The following is a 27,502-nucleotide window of genomic DNA, read 5'->3' as shown; positions in this document are numbered from 1 at the left end:
CATCATTAAGAACCCCACATGCCTGGTGGCGGGCAGTCGCTCTACGTTTGGACCGATCTGTGGCTGTCGAGTGGCAGTGACAAAGGGGGCTGTCCATCACTCAGGTGGACTCGCCAGGGTGATCGCTACGCCTAACAGGTATACTGGATCTGCTCTCCCTGCTGAGTAATGGCGGCCCGGCTGGACGGTAACAAGCAAAAGTCTAGAGCTACCCGGAGAGGTGGCTACGTGCAAACGAACAACATGGACCGCTATGCCCAGCAGAAGGGATCTCCCGGTTCGAGTGGGCTTTCGGATGCGGCCAAGGAGGGCCCGTCACCCTCGACGGAATTGACACTGCAAGATGTCATGGGTGCCATCGACTCCATGAAGGCTTCGGTCGGCCAGCAATTCGACTCGCTGGCCCACAAGCTGGACACCGTGTTGATCGATGTCAACCTACTTAGGGCAGACCTGTCGAAAACCAGTGAAAAGGTCAAATCACTCGATCTCACGACATCGGGCCTCAAGACGGATGTCTCTGAACTGCAGACGGAGATCCGCAGTTTGCGGGCCCTCAGCGACCTCTCTGCTAAGAGACTGGAGGATTTTGAAAGCAGGGCCCGGCGGAATAACGTGCTCATCATCGGTGTGCCGGAGAAGTCGGAGGATGGGCCGGTCGATCTCTTTGTGGAAGATCTGATCTTGAACAAACTAGCGCCGAAAGGCCTCAGTAAATTCTTTACGGTGGAGCGGGCACACAGAGTTCCGGGGGGCCGGCCGAGGCCTGGGGCCCCACCGCGACCTATCATCGCCAGGATCTTCAACTTCAGGGACCGTGACGCAATCCTGCAGGCCTCCCGTGTGAATGGCCCGACGAAGTATGAAAATGTGGACATCAGTTTCTATCCTGATTTTACACAATCGGTACAAAAACAGCGAATGGGATTTATGACTGTCAAGCGGCGGCTGAGGGACATGGACTTGAAGTACTCTATGCTTTTCCCGGCCAAGCTACGTATTGAACTGGAGGAACGGACTTATTTTTTCGACCGGCCCGAGGCGGTTGAGGACTGGCTTGACACCTTGCACCGTCGGCGGGGAGGAACGAGCCGAAGATGAGGGTGGTGGATCAGTGGATCAAGTGTGAACGAATGACTGGTGGTTCCTAGACAATTTTGTGTTCACCTCCGACTGGGGTTTGATGTATTGTTTTTTTTTTTTTTTTTTCTCTTTAGGATTGTATCACCCTTCCTTCATCATTGGGAGGCTGCGGGGTATCTGGTGAGATTCTTCCTCCTCGGGGGGTCTTCTTTCTTTCCGTAGAGTAGGTTCATGTTGGGGCGACAGGCACACTGCGAGTTGGGGTGGCTGAATGGTCTTGTGCAGGAGTGCAGGGTGGGGGGGTGTGTAACGGGAGTTGGGGGGGTGGCGGTAGGGGAGTTGTTTTTGTGTGGCGTTTGTTTTGTACCAGGCAACCAGTGTGCTGTTTTTTGCTCTCAACGTGGGTGGGGTGACCGTTGTGGTGGAAATGGGGGGTAGGGGATTGCGCATTTTAACATGGAATGTCAATGGTTTGGGGACCGATTGAAGTGAGGGGTGGTGCTACAATATCTGAAACGTCTCTCTCCTGATGTAGTTCTGTTGCAGGAGACGCATTTGGTGGGACACTCATGCCATGCTATGAATAGAAGGGGCTACCGTTTGGTGGCCCACTCTGGTTTTACTACCGGCTCCAGAGGGGTGGGCATTTTGGTTCGATCCTCTCTCCCGCTGGAAATTGATGAGGTGATGCACGACGACCGGGGGCGTTACGTGGTGTTGGTTGGCCGGTGGGAAGGACAGACTTTGTGTTTGGTTTCAGTTTATGTCCCCCCTGGGTTGTAAACCACCACCTTTGCGGACTTGGGAGGGTTGCTGCTTGGGCTCCCGGAGGGCCTCCTGCTGGTGGGTGGCGACTTCAATTCTGTGGTATCAGGGAGAGAGGATCGGCACCCTCCCAGGGACCTCCCCGGGGCGCACTCTTGGCTGGGTGGCTTTATCGACACTATGGGGCATGTGGACTGTTGGAGATCGATGCACCCGGGGCTCGCCCAATTTACATTTCACTCTGGCGCCCACGGCTCCTTATCTAGATTGGACTATGTGCTGATGCCGGCCGCCCAAGCTCAAATGATCGGGGAGGTCAGACATCTGGCTCGTGGCATCTCTGATCATTCCCCGGTCCTGCTACACTTAGATGTGGTCCTGGGGGCAGGGGGGAGGGTGGCACCGATTAATCCCTGGTATTTGCATGACCCCACAACTCGTGCCCTTTTGGTTAAGTCTCTTGACCGTTATTTTGTAGAAAATCAGGGTTCAGTCTCATCGGCCGTAACATTGTGGGAGGCTTTCAAGGTGGTCATCCGTGGGCAGGCCCTATCCTTGATCTCCCTTGCTAAGAGACGTAAAACTGAGGAGGTGGTACGCCTGGAGTCTGACATAACTGACTTGGAAGAGGATCTCGGGCGGGGGGTCACACGGGATAAACTCCATGCCCTTTGCCTTAAACAATCGGATTATAGGGCGTTGGTTACGGATGCGGCTAAGCTCGCTAGTCGGGAACAACAGGGGCGCTTGTATGATGTTGGTGACAAGGCTGGAAAGTTGATTGCATGGCTGGAGAGGAGAGAGCGAGCGAGTCGTGTGGTCCCGGTGATTGTGCGTGCTGATGGTGTGAGTGTTACGGATCCGGGGGAGATTGTGAGCTGTTTGCGGACCATTTGCGTGACGTCTACTCTCCGATCTCGGAGAGGCCAGAAGACGACTCTCGTCAACTGCTACGAGATATTGCATTGCCGTGCCTCTCTGTCGATGATAAAGAATTGCTGGATGCGGCGTTGACGAACGATGAGATAGCATCGGCGATCCGCTCGGTCCGTTCAGGAAAGGCTCTCGGCCCTAACGGCCTTCCGATCGAGCTTTACAAGCTTCGTCCAGATAGGCTGGCACCTTATCTCCGCGAGATGTTTATTGCATCCCGGGAGGCCGGCTCCCTTCCGCGTGATCAACGTCTAGCGACTATTGTGGTGATCCATAAAGAGGGCAAGCCGCGTGATTGCTGTGCGTCTTATAGGCCTATCTCACTCCTAAACGCTGAACCTAAGATTCTCGCTAAAGTGCTCGCTAATCGTTCGATTAAAGTCATTGGTGACCTGGTACATCTGGACCAGTCTGGTTTTATTCCGCACCGCAACACCGCGCTGAACCTGCGGCGCCTCCACGGAGTCCTCGCGAGAGTTGATTCTATTCAGGAGCCCGCCATTTTGGCGTCCTAAGACGCCACGATGGCGTTCGACACGTTGGAGTGGTCATATCTCTGGGCGGCGCTGGCTAGGTTTGGTTTTGGACCTGGATTCATTGGATGGGTGAAGTTGTTATACGTGGAACCGCTGGCGCAGGTGGTGGTGAATGGTAGAGTTTCTACCCCCTTTTTGCTTGGGAGGGGCACGCGGCAGGGTTGCCCCCTGTCCCCGCTTCTTTTTGCTCTCGCGTTGGAGCCCCTGGCGGCGTGGCTCCGGTGGGAACCCTCCATGACGGGTATTCGGTGGACACCGACGTTTGAGGATCGCGTGTCACTCTACGCAGATGATATTTTGCTCTATCTCACCTCCCTGCGGAAATCGTTGATAGTGTTATTTGATGTATTAAACTCCTTTGGTCGCAATTCAGGGCTTGTCATTAATTGGGTGAAATCCTGTGTTTATGTTCTGGGTGGCGACCCCCCTTTTCTCCCTCGTGGCTGTCCGATTCAGATTTCGCATTCTGGATTTAAGTACCTAGGTATCCACGTGTCCCTGGATCCGGCGGTCCGTTATGCTCTGAATCTGCTGCCCCCGCTCCAGCGGCTGCGGGCCGATGTTGCTCGTTGGCGGAAGCTCCCGCTATCGCCACTTGGCCGGGCAGCCTTATTCAAAATGATGTCTCTTCCACGCTTTTTGTATGCATTGCAGAATACGCTGGACGTGGTGCCCGCCCGATATTTTAGTGAGGTAGAGAGCCTATAGAGGGAACTAGTTTGGGATGGGAGACCGCGAATTGCTCTCGCTAAATTGACCCTTCCGTGGTATGACGGTGGCATAGCTCTTCCTGATATTAGAAGGTATTATTGGGCGTCCCAGTTGGTGGCGGTGAACCATGGGACATATGGCCCGGCGGTGAACCCTGCGTACGAGATGGATAAGCTACTGTTGCCGGGCAGAAATTTCAGTAGGGCGCTTTATTCTACGAAGGGAGGCACTAAATTGACAGGTTCTACGAAAAATGCAGTATGTGCCTGGCACTGCGCAACCGCTGCTACGGGATGGACGGGCCGTCTGTCTCGTGCGACTCCACTGTATACGTCTGATGCGTTGGGTGGTTTATGGCGTACTAAGGGCTTTGAGAAATGGGATTTGATTGGAATTAGTCGTGTGGGGGATCTCTGGACGAAGGGCGCTTTTAAAACGTTTGAAGCTCTTCAGACGGAATATAAGCTGAGCGATAGGGAGTTCTTTCGTTATGCGCAGATGCGCCATGCGCTACTTTCCGCTTTCCCGAATCCTGCAGATATCCCTGAAGCCTCCCCGTTGGAAGATCGTTTACTTGATGGTTACCTGCCGGATAGTACTATTTCCCTGATCTACAAAAAACTGATCAATACTCGAGCGGACCTCCTCACACATTTGCGAGAGGTCTGGGTCGCCGATGGCCTAGAATTGGATGATGAGGACTGGGTCGCGGCCATAGCCTCACCGAGGGAGGTTGCCATACCGGCTCGCCTTCGATTTGTGCAGTTAAAGATATTACATAGGGTCTATGTCACCGGTCCCCGCTTGCTTCACATGGGTTACACAAGTGATGGTTTATGTCGGCGCGGTTGTGGCCTGCTTGGTACTTTTCTTCATATTCTGTGGGAGTGTCCGAAGGTGCTACGTTTCTGGACTGGTGTGCATGCAGTGATGGAGGAGGTTACGGGTGTGGCTCTGCTCCCTGAGGCTCGGCGATGCGTGTTGAATGTGTGGGAACCGACTGACTGCGATGCGGCACAAGAACGCTGGGTGACTTTGGGCAACATGATCGCTAAAAGAGACATTGCACAGCGCTGGGGTTCCGGTAGGCCTCCCACAGTTACGAAGTGGAAAGAGAATATGGATTGGTGCATGTTCCGAGAGAAGACGGTTTACGTGGCCAGAGGCAAACCTAAGAAATGGAGTAAGATGTGGGGTCCCTGGAATTCCTACCGTGGGGATATATGCACCCCCCCCCTTGGTGGTCACACCAGACGTAACGATGTCCCCTTGACTTTGATGTTCCTGGTCTTTTTCCCCTTTCGCTTTGCAGGATTGATGACCGATCCTTTCCCTGCCCCCCCCCCCCCCTGCCCTTCTTAACACGAGTAACTGTGTAATGGGCTGCATTGTCGCTGTTGTCCCCCGCTCATGAGAGAGCAAGTCCCTGCTAATGGAGTTCTTCTGCCTGGTCTAAGTTTTCTTTTGTTGTTTCTATTTATAAAACAGTTAATAAGAAACCTTTCTGTAGTGCTGGGTTCAGTTGTGGGCGGCTGCAGCCGTTACGCGTGCGGTTCGCTCCTGCTCTCATGATTGCTGTATTATTGTTTTTCTCCCTTTTTTTCTACGTTAGCGGCCAGCCCAGGCGGTTGTAGGCCCATGACTGTGAATATTTGATGTGTAAATAAAGGTTTTTAAAAAAAAAAAAAAAAGAACCCCACATGCCACAGGAGTCTAGTAAACATCCATCTTACACAACTGCTTATTTGTCTGGTGCTGCTAAATCCCTACTTAATGATGTTATAACCCAGATATCGGCAAACAGTTGTTTCTTAAAGGGTTACAATAAGTCAGATGTAGGTTGGACTCGCGCATTGGACGAGGATCAAAAAGTAAACGTCGACAATGAACTGTCTTGTTACTAAGGACCAGTAAAAACAAGAGGACGTGGTAAACATGCTTCGAGATAGAGTAAAGAAAGAAGAATATATAGAAAAGAGAGAAAACCAAATAGACTGAATAATACATTCAATAATACATAGATAAAATACAATACCATTAGCAAAGCAAATGGCTTTAACTTAAACAAAGGCGAGACCTATTGCATTTCCAATGCTCGTTTTAAATGTTTTTATTTTCAGTTTTCGAATACATGTACAAACCAACAAAGGCAATACAGTCACACTTCATCTATCATTGTAAATATATAGCTATCAACTGTATACAATGTTACATTGAGATGCTTAACACGCTACTTAAGACACACAGGCATTCCATATATATATATGTAAAATAGTGCAGCATAGACCGCGCAGAGCACCCTCCTATCAATTACCTCTGATTGGGGGATCCAACCTTGTGTAAGGATATGCAAACAGAGTCTTAACGATTATTATCAGCACCTTGAGTTAAAGGTGTGTTAGGCATTCAGACTACTCCAGGAGTCTCCAACAAGTCGATTGGGACCTACTAGTAGCTCGCACTAAATAACTCCCTGTCAGCTGGTTCGAAAGTATACAGCTGCCTGCCAGCTAAAACAGCACATTAAACCAACCTATCCATTTCTGTGGAGGACGATGAAGGCTAGCCTCTTCTGAAAACAATTTCTTTCTTTACTTGTTTCTTTCTTCCTTTATTGCCATCTATTTTCTCTTTTTCTTTTTCCTCTCATTTCTTTTTCACCTTTTGTGATTTCTTTTTCTCACAGCTTCCTCACTTGTTCCTTCTTTCTCTTTTTTCCTCTTTCATTCCCTAATTCTTTCTTTTACACATTTCATAATTTGAGTATTTTATTATTTCTGCTTCTTACTTTTTCTTCCTCTGTATTTCAGTTGTTCTCTCTTGCTCTGTATTTTCTCCATTCTCTCTTTTCTCATTTCTTCTTCGACTTCTCTAATTGTCCTCCATTTTTCTCTTTGCTGTCTTAGTTTCTTTCCTCTTTCATTCTCTCTCTTTATTTCTTTTTTTTCATTTCCTTTTCTGTTTTTCCAACTCGCACCCTTTTCCTGTCTTTTTTTCTCCAGTTTCCCTTTGTCGTTCCACCCCAATTCATTTTCTTCTCTTCTTTTTTTGATTTCTCTCCTTCTATCTCTCCTTCCTCTTTCATTCTCTACTTTCTCTGCTCTTCCATTTTTACCTTTTCTCTTTCTTTTCCTTTCTTTTGTTTTCTTTCTTTCTGTCTTGGTCTTCTGTTCTTTTTCTTTCTTCCCCTCCCTTTATTCCTTTAACTGTTCTTTGTTTTTTGCCTCTTTTTCTATCATTCGTCACCTCCTTTCTTTGTCTTTTGTCTGTATATTTATTCCTTTTCCATTCCTTCGCTCCGTCCTATCATTCTTTCTTTTTCTGATTATTTTTCTGCTTTTTTCTTTCTTTCTTTCCTATTTTTCTTGACTTTGTCTCCTTTTCTCCTGTCTCAATGTTTCTCTCTCCCTCTCCTTTTTTTCTCTCCTTTTCTCTTTCTTTCTCACTTGTTTCTCTCTGCTTTCTCTTTGTCTCTTTCTCTCACTCAAGAGCAAAGGGACAAAGCCGTACCATGGGGACTCAAGAGGTAAACGTTTTGCAACACAACTCTTTGTGATTTTAATTCTTCTTGCTCACTGGGCAGGATTGGGGTACTTTAGCGGGGATAAATACGTTACTTAACCCTTGTGTACTCTTATAGAATCCTATATTAGACAGTAACTCGGGATGGTTTTCAGTGATCAAAAGTAGCTGCATATTTTCAAACCAGCTGACAGGTAATTATAATGTGTGAGCTGCCTAGAGGCAGCCTGCTAGCTACTAGTAGCTTGGGATCGACTTGTTGGAGACGCCTGTTCAGGGTATCAGGCCTAGGGTGCCATGTCTTGGCTGTGCATATTTACTGACCAACAAAGCTGAAAACAAAGGGAATACAGTAGCGAGCGGTGGTTGTTGCTGTGGAACCTGTGGTGGGTTTTCAGAAGTTTCCTTCGGGTGGCATTTAAGTAACCTTCCTTATACAGCCCTTTTATGAATTTGTTAGTGTTCATGCTACCTTTTGGGTGCCAACTCGCTCTGGTTTCCAGTTGTGACACTTCTTATCTGCTATCATTGTTATTACCACACTAATGGCTCTGCTTCTCATCACCGGTGTTGCTCAAGAAGCTGAAGTCTATCCCAACCAAGCTGGTGGGATGTGCTACACAACCTGTTGTCCTCTCCTCAGATCTTGTTACCCTGAGTTCACATTTATTGCACTCACAATTGTCTTCTTTCTGGCCTTGGAAAGGGTTATGAAATTATCAGGGACTGTTTTGGGGAATTGACCAGACAGTGCTGGACTGGAGAGGAGGGGCTTGAGTGGAAGCGGAAAGCGCGATGCAAGCTTGCCCTAGGTTTAGTGTCTCTATGCGAATTAAGATGTACTCCCTCTTGACACCCCTTGCTTTGTATTCTGCTGTTACAGCTGGCATGTTTTCCTTTTAACCTCTCTTCCCAATGACTGCAGATGAGAAAGGCTGGTTATGGCCTTGCTTCTCGACCACTGGTGGTGATAGAGGTACAAGAGGATACAGTGGAGCCTCCAGAAATCACTGCTTGCTAAAAGTCTACAGTTTCAAGGCGACTCATAGAAACTAATAAAGCGGCCCTAGCGCTCCTGAAGGGCCAACAGAGAGGGGGACCTCGTGTTAAGTAAGAATAGAGTCTTCTCCTGCTGAGTTACCAACAGGCTCCGTCCAAAGCGCCAGTCTTTCACCAACGTTACAGCTTCTTCAGTCATATTGAAGTGATCTGTTGCCACAAACTGGATCCCCATACTTAAGAATGCTTAAAGGATCTGACAGACTGTCTTGAATCTGTGTGTGTATTGGAACCATGGAGTCTGATTGTAAAGTCAAGAACGCTAGAGACAAGACTTCTCATTGCAGAAATTCTGCCACAAGTGCGGAGCCTCTGCCGTGACTGCAGAGCCTCCACCATGAATAGGGAGCCTCTGCCGCGACTGCGGAACCTCCACCACGAGTGCGGAGCCTCTGCCGCGGCTGCAGAGCCTCCACCACGAGAGCGGAGCCTCTGCCACGACTGCGTAGGCTCTTTGTGAATCGGGCTCTGGGTCAGAGATCCAAGGAGGACCTGCACTGCAAAATCTCCCACTGGCTAAATGAGAAGCCACACAAATATAATGGTGCACAGAACCTCAAATCTGCAAGTAGCGTAAACACCCCTGAGTTGAACAGAACAAATGACAGCACTGTGGTACGTTGAAGGAATAGTATTCCTGTGAAACCTTTTAAGGAGATGCGTACTGCCAATCTCCCTTGGTCCTTCATATCGACAACAGAGCGAACTGTGTGATAAAGTGACCTGCTTCCCTGCAGCTTTTCCTGTTTGAACAGTGACAGCCACAGTCTTAACATTTTTGCTAAACGAAGGACATTATTCAGTCCACATGAGCAACTGAATTATTGTACCCCGACCATTTCAGTTATTTCTTTCATTTATTTCCTGTTCATTAGTTATTTTCCTTATCTCTTTCCCTATGTATGTGATCTCCACATGTGTATGCAGTGCTTAATTTGAGCCGGCGTTTGCCAGTGTGGGGGACCACCACTTATTTTTTTAAATCAAACATTTACAGAGAAGGGAAAAACAGTCAAAGCAGAAAGACAGAGGAAGAGAAAGCCGTAAAAGTTGGAAAAGTCGTCATGAAGGGAAAAAGCAAAAACCTGCAAGAGTGAGATCAAGGGGCAGGGAGGTTTTGGTAGTGGATTAAAGAGACTTGCGACACACAGAGCAGGACACACCCTCGACCCCATCTTCGCGGCAGGAAACAGCGTCCAATTCAGCCACACAACGCAGCCGCCATGGACCGACCACTACTGCGTACACTTGCCATCAACAAACTCAAGGCCCCCAAACCAGCCCCACGCCCACCACGAAGGAACTAGAGCAAGGTTACGAACAAATTAACTCCACCCTCACCCGAGACAACCACACCTGGGCACCCGACGCAAATGACGCAGCCAGAGAAATCCACACCTGGATCTCCAACTGCGCAGATGAGCTCACCCCTCTACGCAACCCCAACCGACTACGCCGCAGGAAAGCTACCTGGTTCTCCACCGCTCTCAAAGAAGCCAGACGCACCTGCAGACGCCTGGAGAAGAACTGGCGAAACACCAAGACAACCGAAAACCACACCACCTACAAGGATGCCATGACAGACTACCACAACCAGATCAGAACCACCAAGAGGAACTTCATCCACAACAAAATCCTGGCCAACTCCAAGGAACTTTTCAGTGTCATTCAAGAATTCACCAACCCACGCAGCGAAGCCCCAGACATCACCCCATCCCAAGACCTCTGCGACAAACTTGGAACCTATTTCCACCTCAAGATCAAAAACCTCTACGGCAACTTCATCGACCATCCACCAGGCGCCACAGACGGCCCCCGCTCCCCAGAAACACCAGCCAGCTCACCATCTCCAACTGGACACCGATCACAGCCGAAGACACCGCCTTGACCATGAAAAGCATCCAATCGGGGGGGCCCCCTACCGACCCCTGCCCTCCTCACATCTACCACAGAGCCGCGGCCGCCATTGCACCCGAACTCCAACGCACCATCAACACCACTTTCAAAACAGGCACCTTCCCAGATGACTGGAAGCGCGCAGAAGTCAGACCCCTGCTCAAGAAGCCCACAGCTGACCCCACCGACCTCAAGAACTATTGGCCCATCTCGCTCCTCCCCTTCGCAGCCAAAGTTGCAGAGAAAACAGTCAACAGGAAACTGACACGATTCATTGAAGAGAACGTCGTCTTCGACCCGCCCCAATCCGGATTCCGAAGCAACCACAGCACAGAGACCGCCCTACTCTCCGCCACAGACTACATCTGCACCCTCCTGGACCAAGGCCACTCCGCAGCCCTCATCCTACTTGACCTATCAGCGCCCTTCGACACCGCACACTAGTCGCAAGACTACATGACGCAGGCATACAAGAAACAGCCCTGGACTGGATCCGATCATTTCTCACCGGAAGAAGCCAAAGGATCAGACTCCCATCCTTCCTCTCCAACCCCACCAAAATCACCTGCGGAGTCCCACAGGGTCATCACTGAGCCCCACCCTCTTCAACATCTACATGGCCCCCCTCGTAGCCATCATCCGACAACACGGCCTCAACATTGTATCCTACGCCGATGACACTCAGCTCATCCTCTCCCTCACCAAAGACCCCACCACTGCCAAACTCAACTTTCAGAAAGGAATGCAAGACGTCGCAGTCTGGATGACCAACAGCTGCCTGAAGCTCAGCGCCGAGAAGACAGAAGTCCTCGTTCTCGGTACCACCCCTTCTGCATGGGACAGCAACTGGTGGCCGACTGCCCTTGGAAGCCCACCTACCCCCTCAGACCACGCCAAGAACCTTGGCATCGTACTCGACTCATCACTCACCATGAACCGACAGGTCAAGGCCGTCACCTCCAGCTGCTTCAACACCCTCCGCATCCTCCGCAAGACCTTCAAGTGGATCCCCCCTGAGTCAAGGAAGACAGTCACCCACGCACTCATCACCAGCAGATTGGACTTTGGAAACGCACTCTAAGCCGGCATCAACAAGTCCCTACTCCGCAAACTCCAGACAATACAGAACACCACCGCCAGACTCGCCTACACAACAACGGACCCAAATACCTCAACGACAGAATCAACTTCCACGTACCCAAAAGAAACCTCCGATCTTCCAACCTCGCACTGGCCGAAACCACACGCTTCCACAGAGCCAGAGCAGGCGGAAGATCCTTCTCTCACATTGCAGCCAAGACCTGGAACGAACTACCGGCAGACATCCGACGCGCCCCTTTCCGGAACACCTTCAGGAAGACCCTCAAGACCTGGCTCTGCTGCTAAACATATCTGCGCCCCCCCCACCACCACCCTCAGCGCCTTGAGACCCTCACCGGTGAGTAGCGCGCTTACAATTCCCTGATTTATTGCGATGGATTCAAGATTAGAAGCGTTGGTATTAGGCACGTCTACGTGGAATTGCACCGGCCGTGGACTTCTGAGCAGAGTTTGGGCACCGGCCCTCATTCTTGTACAAATTAAGCACTGAGAAAAGATCGTTGTCTGGTCGAAAGCAAAAATAAAATGTCATTGAAAATTTAGTCGAGGTGTTTTACAACTAACCTTCAACAGGGGTGAAAGACTGACAGCACACTTGATCATAAGAGTGCTTGTAAGCTTTGGTCTGTGCTTTTCCATCCGTTTTGTTGCTCCCAGATTGAATGCCTCGCTTCATGTGAGTGTTGTGCCTTGTTAGGCCGTCCCTTTTCACTGATCGTTCAATGTTCTAGTTATACCAGACATTGTGCCACATACATCCTGAGGGATATCTCTGGGTGAGACATATATGAAATGCCCTTGAAAAGTGGAACTGTACAACACAAAACAGCTCCAGCTCTCCCTCTGGCTGGATAATGGGTAGTAATCCAACAAGAGCAGCCTTTTCAGGCAGCCCCAGAATGAAACCATATAATTTTCTAACCACAACTGTACTGGGAATGCATTCCAGAGCTTCGCCATAAGCTCAGCCAGTGAGATTCCACCACAGATGGTTTAAAAAAGCTCGACCCGAAGCACCAGGAAGGTGCTTATATGTTTTTAGGTCAAGTGTAACAACGCTTGTGCTGTCGCTTTGGGGCCTGTTGTAGATTGTTTTTGGAGTTAAACTCGGCCCACCGCTTGTCATTGCTTTTTATTTGTCTGTGCTACTGTCCTTTAGAAATCCTAACTTGCTACTGGGCCGTCTCTCCTCTTTTTCCCTTCTTTGTGTTTCTGCTTTCCTACCATGAAGCACTGACCAAGTACTATCTCCTTATGCTTTCAGTGTTTACGTATTCCTCTGAGGACTACTTTCTTTTTTCTTGGGCCAAGTTCTGTATCTAGACTACGTGCTTTCACTTTAAATATGGCAGCTGCCCGCTTTTGTTTGCCTCTGCATATGAGCAAGGCATGCCACGCTTTATCTTTTGTATATCTTTGTTCGCTTTTGCATATGAGCAAGGCACGCCAAACTTTATCTTTCCATATCAGCACAGCATGCCACGCTTTATCTTTACCTATGCTGGCGGACAGCTTTTGTTTTTTTAACAGCAGTCTGCGCTTCCCTGGAGGGTTCCAGACACGCTGCAACTCCGGCCTCATTATCGCCCCACCCTGTGTGGCTTCGCTCCCCATCCTTAGCGCCAGAGCCAGCCCTCCTCACTATAGCGGAGTTTCACATGCTGAGCTTGGTGAGATGGGGAACGGGGTCCCCGAGGAGTACCCTGCTGCTGCTCCAGCTGCCCAGCAGGAGAGCGAGATAGCATGTTCCAGAACAACGAGGGCTTCAGTATCCTGAAGAGATGCCTCACTCCCTGACTGTGTACGCTGGAGGCATGTCAATGAAGCACAACTTGCTTATCATGTAGTCTGCTCTTAATTCGCTCACCCTTCTAACCAAAGGCATAAGCACTCGAAGATGCAAGCACCATATCACTCATATATGTTTACACCACTGCACGCGGTGCTGCAGCAACATATTAAACAATAACAGCAGAACTCTGGTCAGCACTCTCAACACTGAAACATCTCCCACGCCGGTCACTCCAAGTGAACATATTCACAACCAAGCGGGTCCCAGAGTGCCACTTGTGCCATCTGTCCACAAAGCACAAAACACCTCATCAGTGACAAAGCACTACATAAGTACAAAAACACCTCAAGAACTGTGACAAGTTAGACTAGGACTCATTGTAATGAAATTTATCAGGAAGCAATCAAGTAATTCAACATCAGATTAACAGTGGTGTGGGTTGACAACCATGCTGTGCAGAGTGAAGTGTATTTCACCATCCTAGGTGCTTCTTTACTGCACAGCTCATTTACATTTAACTTGGTGTGCAGGGCGAGTGATTACCAGGTCAAATTTAAAAAACCCCATCGATTTTAAATGTTTTGTTTCAGATATAGCTGCTTAGTTCCTTTAGAATGGCTTTCTATCCTCTTTCCTGTTTGTGTCTGTAATGTGAAGAGCACTCCGAGCTTCCACAAGACCCCACGACTTATATTCCTCTTCTCTTCACTCTGCCGTCTTGTGGCTATTATTGCTCTTCTTCTCACACTGACTCTTGTGGGTTATGATGCTCTGCTCTTCTCACTCTGCTTCCTTCTGCCTTATTCTGATCTTATTCTCGCTCTGCTTCCTGGTTCCTAAAGTTGTTCTTCTCACTCTGCTTCTTGTTCCTAAACCTGTTCTTCTCCCTCTGCTTCCATTCTCTTAAAGCTGCTCTCAACCTTCTCACCTTATCTCCTGTGACTAAATCTGCTTTATTCTCCTCACTCTGTTTCCTTGTTCCTAAATCTGCTCAACTAACCATTCCAATCCAACCCACATAATTCCACTGCAAACCATTTACAAAGCAAATATCTCTAACAAACACAAATGCAAAACCAATTGCATTGCAAATACTTGTTTTAATAGGATTCTGTTGAAGTGTACAAGACATGTGCCATGGAGTACAGTGACTTTCTGTTAGGATGTTCAATTGCATTCTTCACCACCCACTGGAAATCCATGTAGGCAGGGCCATGTAAAGAGAGATCTGCTTTCTCAGCTTGAGCTGAAGCCAGTTAAGAACATGTTCTCAACAACTGATGCATTTCCGTGTAGCACTATAGGTACGACTGAGGCAGCGAGAGCCTGGCAGGGAATTGTAAGCATGGCACATCATTCCTGGCTGGATGAAGCTGATAATTACAGGCCTTAACTACATCAGAGACTCACCAATTCAGTGATCGCTCATGGCCCTGCCAAAAGCCCGGCATTTTTACAGCTTTGAGCACTGAGGTGTGTGCATCCCTGCAGGCGGCCCCCTAACATGGCAGATCAGCGTCTGGGGCTGCACATATTTCTGTAACCACGTCAAGGCCCCATTGAGCTCAACAGAAACTTATCTGCACCCACCTTTGAATGTTAGAGGCCTGATTGTCTTGCCCTTCCTTCAGTTTGCAACAAACAAGCATTGTCAAAGCCAATAATTCTTTCCTATGCAAGAGTTATTGGCTTTGCCAGTATGTTTTAGCTATGTTGTACACCAGCTTGGCAGCTCTTCAGCATGGCTAAAAGTTATTGGCGTGGAGTGTTGTGTTGTAAAGTGGAGCGTCGTGGAGTATAGTGGCATATTATGGAGTGGAAGAGCGAGTTGTGGAGTGGTATAGAGTGGAGTGATGTGGAGAGTCATGTAGTGGCGTAGAGTGGAGTGGCATAGTGTTGTGTAGGGAGTAGAGTGTCATAGTTGTGTGGTGTAGAGTGTTGTAGAGTGGCATAAAGTGTTGTAGACTGGTGTAGAGCAAAGTGGAGTAGCGTAGAAGGTGTTGCTTAGAGTGGGGTAGAGTAGAATAGTGTAAAGGGAAGTAGATCAGTGTAATATAAAGTGGCATAGAGTGGAATAGTGTATTAGAGTGGAGTGTTGTAGCGTAGAGTGGCATAGCTTGTCAGAGTGGAGTGGTGTAGAGTGGCATGGAGTGGAATAGTGTGTCATAGAATAAATCGGAGTAAAGTGGCTTGGAGTGGTGTAGAAGGAGTTGTGTAGAACATTGTAGAGTGAGGTAGTGTTTTAGAGTGGTGTGGAGCAGAGTGTTGCGGAGTGGCAAAGAGTTGAGTAGTGTGTCATAGAGTGGAGAAGAGTTTAATGGAGTAGAGCGTTGAGTGGAGTGTTGTAGAGTGGCCTACAGTGAAGTGGCACAGAGTAGATTGGCGTAGAGTGAAGTAGCATAGAGGAAAGTGATGCAGAGTGGAGTGGTGCAGCGTAGATTGCAGTGGCGTAGAGTGCAATGGCGTAGAGTAGAATGGAGTGGAGCAGGGTGGAGTGGAGTGGCGTAGAGTAGATTGCTTCAGAGTAGAGTGAAGTGGTGCAGGGTAAACTGGAGTGGTGCACAATAGAACGCAGAGGTATAGAGTGGCGTAGCATAGAGTGCAGTGGCATTTAGTGCAGAGTAGATTAGCATGGCATAGATTGCATTGGTGTAGAGATGAGGGGTGCAGAGTAGAGTTCAGTGGCATAGGGTGCAGTGGTGCAGAGTAGTGTAGAGTTCAATAAGCGGAGAGTGCAGACTTGCAGAGTAGAGTTTCTTAGAGTGCAGTGGTGTAGAGTGCATTGGCATAGAGTGTTGCAGAGCAGAGTACTGTAGAGAGTAGTGTCGTACAGTATTGTGGTGTTGAGTAGAGTAAATAGAGTGGTGTAGAGTGCAGTGACGTAGGGTGCAATGGTGTAGAGTGGCAAAGCATGCAGTGACAGAGTTCAGTTGAGGAGAGTGCCGTCTTGCAGAGTAGAGTGTCTTCGAGTGCATTGGCATAGAGTGCATTGGTGTAGACTGCAGTGGCGTAGTGTTGCAGAGCAGAGTGCTGTAGGGAGCAGTGGCATACACTACAGTGGTGCAGAGTAGAATAGAGTGGCGTCTAGTGCTGTGACTTAGAGCGCAATGGTGTAGCTTGCTGTACTGTGCAGTGGCATAGATTGTTGCCTTCAGAGTAGAGTATAGTGGTGTAGAGTTCAGTGGTGCAGAGCAGTGGCGTAGAATGAATTAGTTCTGAGTGAAGTGGTGGTGGTTTAGAGTAGAGTGGTGTAGAGCGCAGTGGCGTAGAGCAGAGTGGTGTAGAGTGGCACAGCATAAAGAGTGGCATAGAGTGCAGTGGTGTAGAATAGATTGTTTCAGAGAAGAGTGAAGTGGTGTTGTGTAGGGTACTGTGGAGTGGCATACAGTAGTGGCGCAGAGTGCACTGGCGTTTAGTGGAGTAGTGCAGTTGAGTGGCCTAGACAGGAGATGTGTAGAGTGCAGTGGCGAAGGGTGCAGCTAGTATTTGTATTTTAATATGTACTCTAGGTTTCTACATAAGACAGCTAGGCCTGCTACACTAAAAACAGCTGTTGTGGGTTAGTCACTGTAAGGACATGCAAACATTACATTTCCATGTGTCTTACTTTTAAATACCATGCACCTTGCCTTCTGGGCTTCAAAGCCTGCATAGAGGTGACTTATTCATATTTAAATTAAAGGGTTTTAGCTGTCAAAATCGGTTATTTGGATAGGTCGATTGAGGGTTTTACCGTGCTACTCTCAGGCTACAATGGTAGGCCAGAAGCCATGTTTATACTGCTACTGTAGGTGCTGCACTGCAATAGGGGTATTTAATGTACATGCCCTGGGTACAGTTTGTACCATATACTAGCCACATATAGCCAAGTTAAATATTCCTATTAGAAATACACTAATTTTACCATGTTTGAAGAGGGAGCACAGGCACTTTTCTACTGGTTAGCGGGGTAAGGTTATTAGAGATCCTAGGCCAGAAAAAATATATGGTCCAGCACAACGTGAAAGATCCAGGGTGACCACCCACAAAAAGGCAGATGTCCTACAGGAAGGAATTGGAGAAGCTTTGTAATTCTGGTGAGATCGTGCTGGCTGAAGTAACTAGGTGGCTGGCACCAAGCAGACCAGTGGAGATATTCATCTCAGTGTGAACCTGAGGAAACAGAATAGGGAAATGGTTGTTGATAAATACCTATTGACCAATATATCTGAGATGATGGCTCTGTTGATCCAGGCAACTATTTTTTTTGCCTTTTATCTGCCTTGTGTATACCACCAAATTCAGTTGTACGAAAAATGAAGATTTGACAACATTTCTAACTTCCATCAGGGCTTTTAAATTTGTAACTTTTCCTTTCGGTCTTGTGTCGGTAACCTCAGTTTTTTAAAGGGTGACAACAGCCATACTCTGAGATACTGCTGGGTAAAATAATTTCAGAATGACGACCTCATCTGTGTAATTTCTTGGCAGTAACGCACTGAGCATGTTATGTTATGTTATGTTATGTTATTTTCATTTATACAGCGCACAGCTACTCGGAAGTTTCCCGGCGCTATAGACCGCTGGGGAACCCATCCTGGCTATCCCTGTGAGATGGTCCCTTTCTGGGTATCTCCATGGTGAAACCAGGCATCCCCGGCGTCTGTGGGGGGCCGTTGTAGAGATGAGGCAAGCTTAATGCCCAGAGTTGCCGAGTGTGTTCCTGGTTAGAGTAGGTACCGAGGCGAGAATTATCGAGTCCGTTTTGACCCTGGTCCACGACCCTGCCGTGTCGGGAGTTGGTCCCTGGCCGATTCTCTGCTTACGGATCTGCCACCTCTAACCAGTGAGCCACACCTCTCCACGCCATGTTAAGAAGGTTCTTGAAAGATTCAGGGAATTCGAGTTGATGCTTAGAGCAGACAAATGTTTTTTGGGAAAAGGGAAATTTGTGTTTAGGGCCGGCCCAACATAACCTCTAGGAGAGTTAGACTGAAAAGGGATTTGGTGGATGCAATAAAAAATCTATGAACGTATGGGGAAATTTTACTGTAGTTATATCGAGAGACAGAAGACTTGTGCAATGAATGATATTTTAAATGTTGAGTTAAAATAGGTTACCTGATGGAGAGAGGAGTTTGAGATGATACAAATGGAAAAAACACCTTATTTACAAGCCTTTGTGCTGGGCAAAAAATATTGTCATTGACGCTAGCTCAAATGGAATATGGGGCATTTTGTTACACGTATTGGATGATGGAGATAAACACCATCATCTTCTCACTAGGTCCCTGAGGGAAGATGGGCTTAGTTTCACAGTAATTGAGGAAATTTTTGTGGGTTGAAGTATTTATTGGAAGAACTAGACATAATCCACCAAAAGAAATATTCACAGGGAAGCATTTAGATGCTGAATCAGAAAGAATGAGGAGGGATGTACACCTTTAGCATTGAACTTATTCCAGGGGTAATAATGTGTCAACTTTTCTAGCCAAACTAGTGTCGGCTAATGAGGAGGTAGGCGGTGATCAAGTGGAAGAAGATGGTTGGGTTGACGAGAACGTTTGTTATGTCTCCTGTGGTACTATGGCAGAAGAAGAATGAAAAACAGAATTAGGATGGGAAGCCACTTTAATGAAAACTTTAAGTATGCTAAAAGTTGGTTGGAGTGACGAGGGTTGTAGGAATTGAGCTAAAGCTGTTTTGGGAAGTTAATAGAGGAGTTGACGGAGGAAGAAGGGATATTGTTTAGGAGAGCAAGACTAGTTCCTCTTACATCTTTGAGAAAAAAGATGATTGAATTAGCTCATGAGGGTCACTAGGGGTTGTGCAAGATCAAAGAAAGGGTCAGTTTGGATTTTGGGTGACCCAGGAAGGATCTGGAGGTCCATAATGGCCACAATAGTGTCAAGGTTCTCGAACAGTGCAGTATCGTGCACTACTGAATAGATCTTGAGAAGATGTGGCGTTACATATAGTGGCTCTTTCCACTTCATACCTCTTTGTTATAGTGCATCTGTTTTTGAGGTGGCCATATGTGATATGGGTTAGCGACACAAGTTTGAGTAGTGTCGTTCCTTTTTGAAAATAGATTTTCTGTAATGGTGGTTCCCAAGGATGCTGCGAACGGACAACAAAGTACAGTTTTATTCAAAGAATTTGTTTATCTTCTAAGGGAAAATTAGATCAAAATTAAGTAGTGTGTTTTAAACCAACCGGAAACCAACTGCATTGTTAAGAGATTTAACAAAACCATCAAGGAGAGTACTCAATTAGTAAGAATGAATAGGTTTTACTTGAAGGAGGAAAGCCAACACTGAATTGTAGCGCATAGATTATTAACTCTTCAAACAACAGGGAAGACGTGTTTTGAGCTAATTAGGGTAAGGAAGCCAGATACTAAACTGGTTCGAGAGTCGATGAAATAGCGTATAGAGTGGGTTGAGGTGTCTGATTCTAGAGGAAAAGCGAGTTGGCTTTGCAACGTTGTTGAAAGGTATGTCATGACAAGAGGAAGGCTTCCAAAACTCTGAATGTGTGTCTGGTACACTGGCTAAAAAAATAAAACCACTTGCTGGCACACAGTTTTGCAAGCCTCTGTATTGTCAAGTTTTTCAATGAGACAGTGAAGACAGAACATGGCAGGATTTTCCACTTGAGCTGAATGTCAGTGTGTCTTGGAGTGCAGGTAAATATGGTAGAAATCAGAGCAGCGCCTGATGGTGAGAATATCCAATTTTGTTCGTGGAAGAGACGATGTCCCAAAGGAAGCAGCTGGATGATTTCTTGGAAGATTTCAGAAAAATGTTTCCAGAAGTTCTGTTCACTTGAGAAACTACATTTCATTTAGCATTGTTTTTGCTTCTGCATTTTCTTATAATCAATCAATCAATCAATGAATTAGGTGACTTGTAAAGCACGACTACTCACGCGTAAGGGTCTCAAGGCGTTGGGGGGGAGGGGTTGAGGGGGGGTGATGGAGGGGCAGCTGATCCTCAGAAGGTGCTGTGGTTCCGTAGAACAGCCAGGTCTTGAGGCAGTGACCGTGATTGCCTGAGGTGGAGAGGCAGGGTGTTCCAGGTCTTTGCTGCTAGGTAGGAGAAGGACCTTCCTCCAGCCGCCCTCACACCTATAAGTTGCCAGATTCCCCCCTGTTCTTTTGTACATTTACTTTCTACTTTGTTCTTTGTTTATTGAAGAAGGGGAGATGTGCAGTATCTTGCTTTTATTGGTGGGAAGGGCGTCTGGAAGAGTGGGAGGTGAATATGTTCTGGAATGTTTGGAGGCGGTGAGCCTGCATTGACTTCATGAGTGTCAGTTGGACTCCTGACTTATCCTGTGGCTAATGTGCTTGAAAGAAATCTGCAATATATCTGGCTCACATCTGTGAATCTATGTCTTTGCAAATTGTGAGCTGCCTAATTAATATTCATTAGGCCGGTCGATGTATGATCCCTGTGCATGGAGAATTTGCAAAGCGTCCTATTAGATTCTAGTAGCACCAGTTAGGACCTATGAGGTTGCATCGCTAACTGCATACGCATGCTTAAACCAGTCAGTGTGCCAATTGGTCAACTTGGTTTACGAATGGATGTTCGTACATCACTCATCACTCCTTTACTTGGAGTCGGTAGGAGTTGTAGATTTTGAGGGAGGGTGTCCTCTAAATTCCCTTTCACAACTCTGAATTTCTCTCAGGTTCTCCTTTCACCTTTCTTTCTCTACTCACCTGCCTCAGTCCCAAGACTAGGGGAAGCAGCGATGTATTCAGTAAAGGGAAGAGTCTGTATGTTGGTCTCTAGGAAACACGTTTTACAATGTGTTTCGTGCCACACCTTCCGCAGGTATTTCCCATGGCTGGCTTTCGTACAGTAACATTAGGTCCCGGCCTGCTGAAGTTTGCACAGACGTCGTTACAAAGGACAAGGGCACATCTATAAAGGGTGACATTTTGGAATGCAAAGCATGCACGGTATAGCTCGCAAAACAAAGGCTAGGGAGGAGTGTATTTACATCATTGTAGGATCAGCAAGTGACGCTCGACTACCCGGCCTCCCAGCCCTATAGACAGTTGTATAATTATATGCTTTCTCTCCTTCTTTTCAGCTCAACTCCCTTCCGTCATTTCCCTTCTACCACCCCTGCCCTTCTGTCCCCTAGTGGCTAGAGCGGTCGACTTCGAAGCAGGGGAACCGGGTTCGAGGCTCGGCAGGGACGCTCAACAGCCCGTGTTTCTGGGCAAATTACTTCATTTCCCCGTGCCTAACAAAATGAAGGTGTCCGTCTGTAACACAACTAGTGCTCGTGTAAAGCTCTCTGATACCTTCGGGTCGATTTCGCGCTATATAATACTCCATTCCCCCCCAAATAATAAAAAAAAAAAACGTTCGTGTCCCGACTCCCGCTCCATCGTTCGAATCTATCTGGTGTCTTCCCTCTTTTTATTGCCATTTCCTCCCCTCTCATTCCAACCTGCTTTTCCATGCATGTTCCCATTTCCTTACTCTATCCTTCACCCTTCTCTTCTCTCTCCTTCCATCAGCCCAGACTCACTCTTTGCTTTCCTTCACCAGTCTGGTCTGGGAAATCTAAGAAATGCGATTTCTTTTACACATAGGTCACCTGTGTTGGGGTCCTATTACCGCAGGAACATTATGGATCTGTTTACCTTCAGCCAGAGATTTTACTTGCTGAAAGCATTGGAATCCTAAAGGTGAAACAGGGATGGGAAACCTGCAGGAATCTGTACGGAAACACCATGTACCTCATGTTATTCCCCAAATCCTCATAATAAGAAGTATCACTCAATGCCACCCCACTCAGGAGCTACCGGTGTCAGTAACTCGTGTGAGCGCGAAATATTAGACCAAAACCCGCCTGACTCGGAATGCCGCCCTGTGTGTGTAAAGTGTAATACGTTTATAGGATACATAATAGATCATAGTGTAATGTGGTCCACTAAAGCCACAGATTAGTTTTGATGGAATTGATAAACCATGAAGATGAAGGCCGCGAGCTTTGTAAATGTCACCAGAACAAAGATGACTTTGTTGAACCATAAAATGCATATAACCACTTCTTACGTCGCATGGTCTAATTTAGTTCACGAGACATGCAAATGATAACTTTCCCACACCACCATATTTTTATTGACACACAGGAAGTTGAATATTATACCTAGTAAAAGCTTTCCAGACATTTATTTTTACTTTATGCTCTATGCTAATAATTGCATAGCAGTACAGAAGTAGTCTTTTTCTGTGCCACGAGCTGGTCCAGGGTTAGGGTGTGTCCCCCATGAGTCAGACAAGCTCTGCACATTCCTGCGCCTCCACCCAGCCCTTCCCGCTCAGCTTGATTCCAGCGACCACTCCTCAAAGGAGGAACTGGAGCAGCCCACTCGCCTCCTGTGGGGGTGGTGGAAGTTCACTCCCATACTGGGGTGGTGGACCAGGCCTCACACAGAGCTATGTCAACATACTTCGTGCAGTTCGTCTGCGGTTTCTGTATTTCAGTCAGAGCTGCACTATGCGCCCCGTTTTTTACCCGGAGCGCCTCCTGGTTGTCGGGTACTGGGGCCCAGTTCTGCTAATGCACCTCACTCTTGACATGCACCCCACTGCTGCTCTTGTCTTGGGACCTACACACACCTCTGGCAATGTTCCTCAATGGTGATCTGCAGCACCCGCTGCCATGCACTGCTTGTACCAGGAACCCTCAAGCCCCCCACGCATTGCTCCTCTTTCAGTTACCACCTGTGTGATTGGTTGTTGCAGAACCAACTGCTCACGGTTGCTTACCAGCGCCATCAAACACTGCAGGATGCTGCAGGGCCGGCAGGACCACAGCGCCCTCTCGCATCCAAGTCTCCTAGTCTCCGGGAAATAAACTGAAACATAAATGTAGGACACTTAGAATTTATTTAACAAAACGGTGGGATTCTTTTTTGTAAAAAGTGACAAAATAAAATATTCTTTTGCATGTTAACTTTAAAAAAATGGCACACAAAGATATAAAAATAGACCTATTTTGAAGTCATAGCGGAATGGCTGGTTAGGATAAGGGAGAGCTGTGTTAGAGTAAGGTATGGAATTAGGGTTAGGTTTAAGGTTTATGTTGGAGTGTGGATTGAGTTTAAGGTAAGCGATTGGGGTAAGGATTGAAGGGTTAGGGTCAAAGGTAAAGGTTCCATTTTGGTTAAGTGGCATAGGTGTTGAAACGTCCCCATTTACCACAACATTTTCAGATTTCACAATGAAATGTAAACCACCTCTTTTTTTTCTTTTTTTTTTAACCAGGAATTGTGTTAAAGGAAAACTTCTTTGTATACAGTCATCTAATCAGCCTAACTGAGGTTTGAGCTGAAACCTGTTTGAACCTTGAGTCTGTGCTCAGGGATGGCCACTGAGGGGTCTTGTAAAATGGACTAGTCCAATACAGTGCTCACCTCCCCTGAGCATCTCTTCTACTCATCTCTCCCTTCTAGGCCCAAGGACGCCATCCGAGCCCTGAAGAAGAGGATCGTGGGGAACAAGAACTTCCACGAGGTGCTTCTGGCTCTGACGGTGAGTAACACTGGCAGGAAATGTATCCCCACAATCTATGGGTCGGGGTGGGGTCTGAAGCAGATAGGAGAACATTACATCTGCCAGTAGTTATATATCGGCCCAGATTTCTGTACTGGGGGTGAATGTTTGACATTGCTTCAGCATTCCGTTCATCAATTGTTCTTTTTGCATTTGTCACCCTAAGTGGGAAGGGTATGCCCAGACATCAGTCCCGTGCTCACCATGCCTCTCGAGTCAAGCTAGCCTGGCTGATATGGGGTTATACCCTGAAACCGGTCCCAGGATGCTTGTTTCCAGTCCACCAATGACCTGGCAGTTCGGACTGGTCTGTTCCTATGGAGAGCAGGGTCAAGACTGATTTGCATATGGCTGGGTCTAAACTGGAATGGCATGGTGTGCAAAAAAATGACTGATTTAGGCCCAGATCTCCGGTACTGAGGTTGTATGTTTGACATTGTTTCAGCATTCCATCCATCAATTGTTGTGTTTGCATCTTTCAGTATTTTTATTGGGGCATAGGTGAATAGTCTCTTCATCTACTATCACTTGCTGCTTAAGATGACACCTCCTTTTCTGCCATAGCTTGCTGCATGAGATTACACCTCTTCTTCTGCCATTGCTTGAGATGACACCTCTTACACTTTAAGAGACATCACTCACTGACTGTACATATAGCAACCAGCATGAGATGAAATCTCCTACATCAGAGGCACAATTCATAGCCTGTTACTTCTAATCGGCTTCAGATGACCCCCTTTAACACCAGAGACATCGCTCACCACAAATAATCTTATAAACGGCATGAGCAACATCCGTTATACCATCGCACCAGTCATGTCACCTTTTAATATTATGTTTATTTTTTTTTCTTTTCATAGTTCTTTTTATACAGTGCTTCCATTGCTTAAAGGTTGCTTCACTAGTCCTACTAAGTTGCAACCTAGTACCCGTTGGGACTGGATATTGTATATTTAAAATTTGTGTTTAATTTCAAAGCCCATATTTTTAAATTTGGAGGTGTACTCAAAGGACAGGAATAAATAAATGTTTGTGATCTATGGTAATGAACACTTCGAAGAGCTGTGAGCGTTAGTCAATATATCCAAATAGTGAGCAATATGTAGCCCTCCACCTGTTCTGCCTTTGATGACTCCGTATACGAGCTAGATTCACAGTGCCTTTGGAAGGTTCAACCCATTGTTTCACCGGGAACCCCAAGTCTAATGCAGTTTTGATATGGACTCTGCTCTTCACCCAGCAAATAATACAAACCGCTTTACTCTGTGCCTTGGCAAATAGGCCACCGTAGGGTTTTGACAGCCGCCCACTGATAGGACGCATGCAGTCCTTTCAGGACGAAGCAACAGGTATGGGATTCTGCAGATGACATGTAGGCGAATGAAGGTGTTGTTAGAGAAGGCCTGGTCAAGGGGTCCATGCAGGACGTTCAATCAAATGGAAGTGTGGAGGAATGGCTGAAGGCATGATGCATAACTTTGGTTATTTAGGCATAACCAGTTCTGATACCTCCATTTTAGGATCTCTGGGTTTGTTTGAAACTCTGATATGAATCTGGGTTTTGTCAGCGTGTTGTGTTGTATTGTAATTGCATTTATATAGCGCTTACTACTCATGACAAGGCGTCAAAGCGCGTTTTTCAGCGAGTAGCACGCTACTCCGGAACCCATAAAGGAATAGTGGTGAATTGCCGCACATGTGGTAGTTTTGCTGTACGCATCCACAGTGTTTGCTAGGAGTACCTGATATGCGTTGGGAAGTGTCAGTGACCAGGCAGAGCTTTGTGGAACTCCACAAGTGATGCTGGTGGGGTTGATAGGTTAAATGCCTGTTTTCCTAGCAAAATATGATTGGAAAGAAGTGAACTTTCTAATGGCTGTGCCTCAAACACCAAAGATGGCTGACCATCTCATTAGGAATATTGTACAGTTGACTGTATCAAAGCAGCCAACTCTTGAAATCTCTGGCCTAAGTTTGGTTCAGTGATGCTATGTCCCTGAACTCAAACGATGAGAGGTGAATCCAGCAAGGAGCTTCCTCCTTTGTGCCTTGCAGCTCTACCCTGTCTGAGATATGATTATGAATATGATCATATTTCTTGGAAATAAAGTACTTTTGACTTTGACTTTAATATGATTATGTGCAGGAGGATTCTTAGCCTGGAAAGCTTGTGATTTACAGTTTGATATGAAATCGGACAGAGTAAGTGCACCGCAACATCTGCTGTCAACATAAATCTGGCCGTGATTGCCGAAGGATTTAAAATTGACAGTTTTACATGAAAACAGACATGCTCCAGCAAAATCTGGCCATAAGTCAGTTTGGCAGAACTCCTGGTGTCTGTCATAGTAATGCAGACTGGTGCCACGGTACATAGCTGGTTCCAAGGATCATTTCAGTTTAAGGAGATCCCAAGATGCAATCATCATGTGACTGAAGTGCAGATTCCAGTCTTGCACCACGAGTATCATCTTTTAAAGCGACTTCAAACTTAGAATCAGCGTACAGTGAAATCTCGTACACTATAAAGGCTTCGCTCACAGCACACAGCAGCAGAGAGCCAGTGCACAAAGGCAGCTTTTACACAGCCAGACTTGTTGACAGCCTGGTTGTCTATAAGCCATGATAGAGGACACCTCGTACACAATCAAAGACGTCACTTGTCTTGTCTTTTTTTAAAGCAATTTTATTCAAATTTACTAGGTAAATAGCATGATATTCCTGTAAACCGGTAACCCACCCCTCTCTTCACCCTTGGAGAAAAGTACATTTATACCCAGTTTTTATGAGAACAGGACAAATGCATCCTAATGTGTTATAAAACTATCTCAATCAAGCAGGACATCATCGATCCTTCTCATGCCAGAAATAGCGAGCTCCCCCTCCCTCCCATAAACAATTCCTAGGTAGCTTTACCATTCAGATCATCGCTTATAATGCTTGCGCGGGCAACCCTGGATCCCTCTGTAAGTAGGTCTAGAGTCAATGATCTAGACCACTGGCCCTTGTCTCTAGGGATGGGCTAGACATGTTTGCCCCAGTCTCTGGCAATTTCTCTTTTCGCTACTCTTAGACCCATGTGGAGGAGAGCTAACTTATAACGATTAGTTGAGGTCCTCTTTAACATGCTGCAATGCAGGGTTGGGGTCCATCAGCCAACCAACCAGCTCCTCCATAGTCTCTAGCACATCGGTCCAGAAATATGGAAGTGGCAGACAGGGCCAGGTGGTGTGGAGAAATTCGCCATCCCCTAAGTCTCATCTAAGGTATACCAGAGATGGGATTCTGCCAAATCGCGAAAGTTTGGAACGAGTAATGTATATTCTTTGCATGACCTTTAATTGGACATTTGCTGCAGTAGCAGTCACTCTGGGAGCCATCTTGGTGTCTCACCAGTCATCGACTGAAATGTCACCTAGATTCTAGATACGTTATCACATTGACAGGTTATCAAAAGTGTCAGATGAGTTATTCACAATGGTCCGGTATACCAGGGAAGTTTGTTTGTGTCCTGCCTCGTCCGTCAATAGGTGGGCTTC

The 27,502-nt window shown here is 47.0% G+C and overlaps 1 protein-coding gene and 1 long non-coding RNA gene across 5 annotated transcripts in view; one reads left to right on the top strand and one right to left on the bottom strand.

Moving 5' to 3' along the window:
* The window catches only part of TOM1 (target of myb1 membrane trafficking protein), a 335,348-nt gene that overhangs the window by 132,879 nt on the left and 174,967 nt on the right, over nt 1–27,502 (top strand). For all 4 annotated transcript variants that reach the window (XM_085601392.1, XM_085601391.1, XM_085601394.1 and 1 more), the window contains one exon: nt 23,864–23,942. In XM_085601392.1, coding sequence (XP_085457518.1) covers nt 23,864–23,942 — 79 coding nt within the window. The remainder of the gene's footprint in view (nt 1–23,863; nt 23,943–27,502) is intronic.
* LOC146833536 (uncharacterized) overlaps nt 1–27,502 on the bottom strand; it is a 184,318-nt gene that overhangs the window by 78,015 nt on the left and 78,801 nt on the right. The gene's annotated exons all lie outside the window — the stretch shown is intronic.

This window comes from Triturus cristatus, chromosome 4_2 (genome assembly GCF_964204655.1).
Source record: "Triturus cristatus chromosome 4_2, aTriCri1.1, whole genome shotgun sequence".
NCBI classification, from domain to species: Eukaryota; Metazoa; Chordata; class Amphibia; order Caudata; family Salamandridae; genus Triturus; species Triturus cristatus.
The sequence above is the reverse complement of the archived record's forward strand: the minus strand, read 5'-3'. Positions and strand labels throughout refer to the sequence as shown.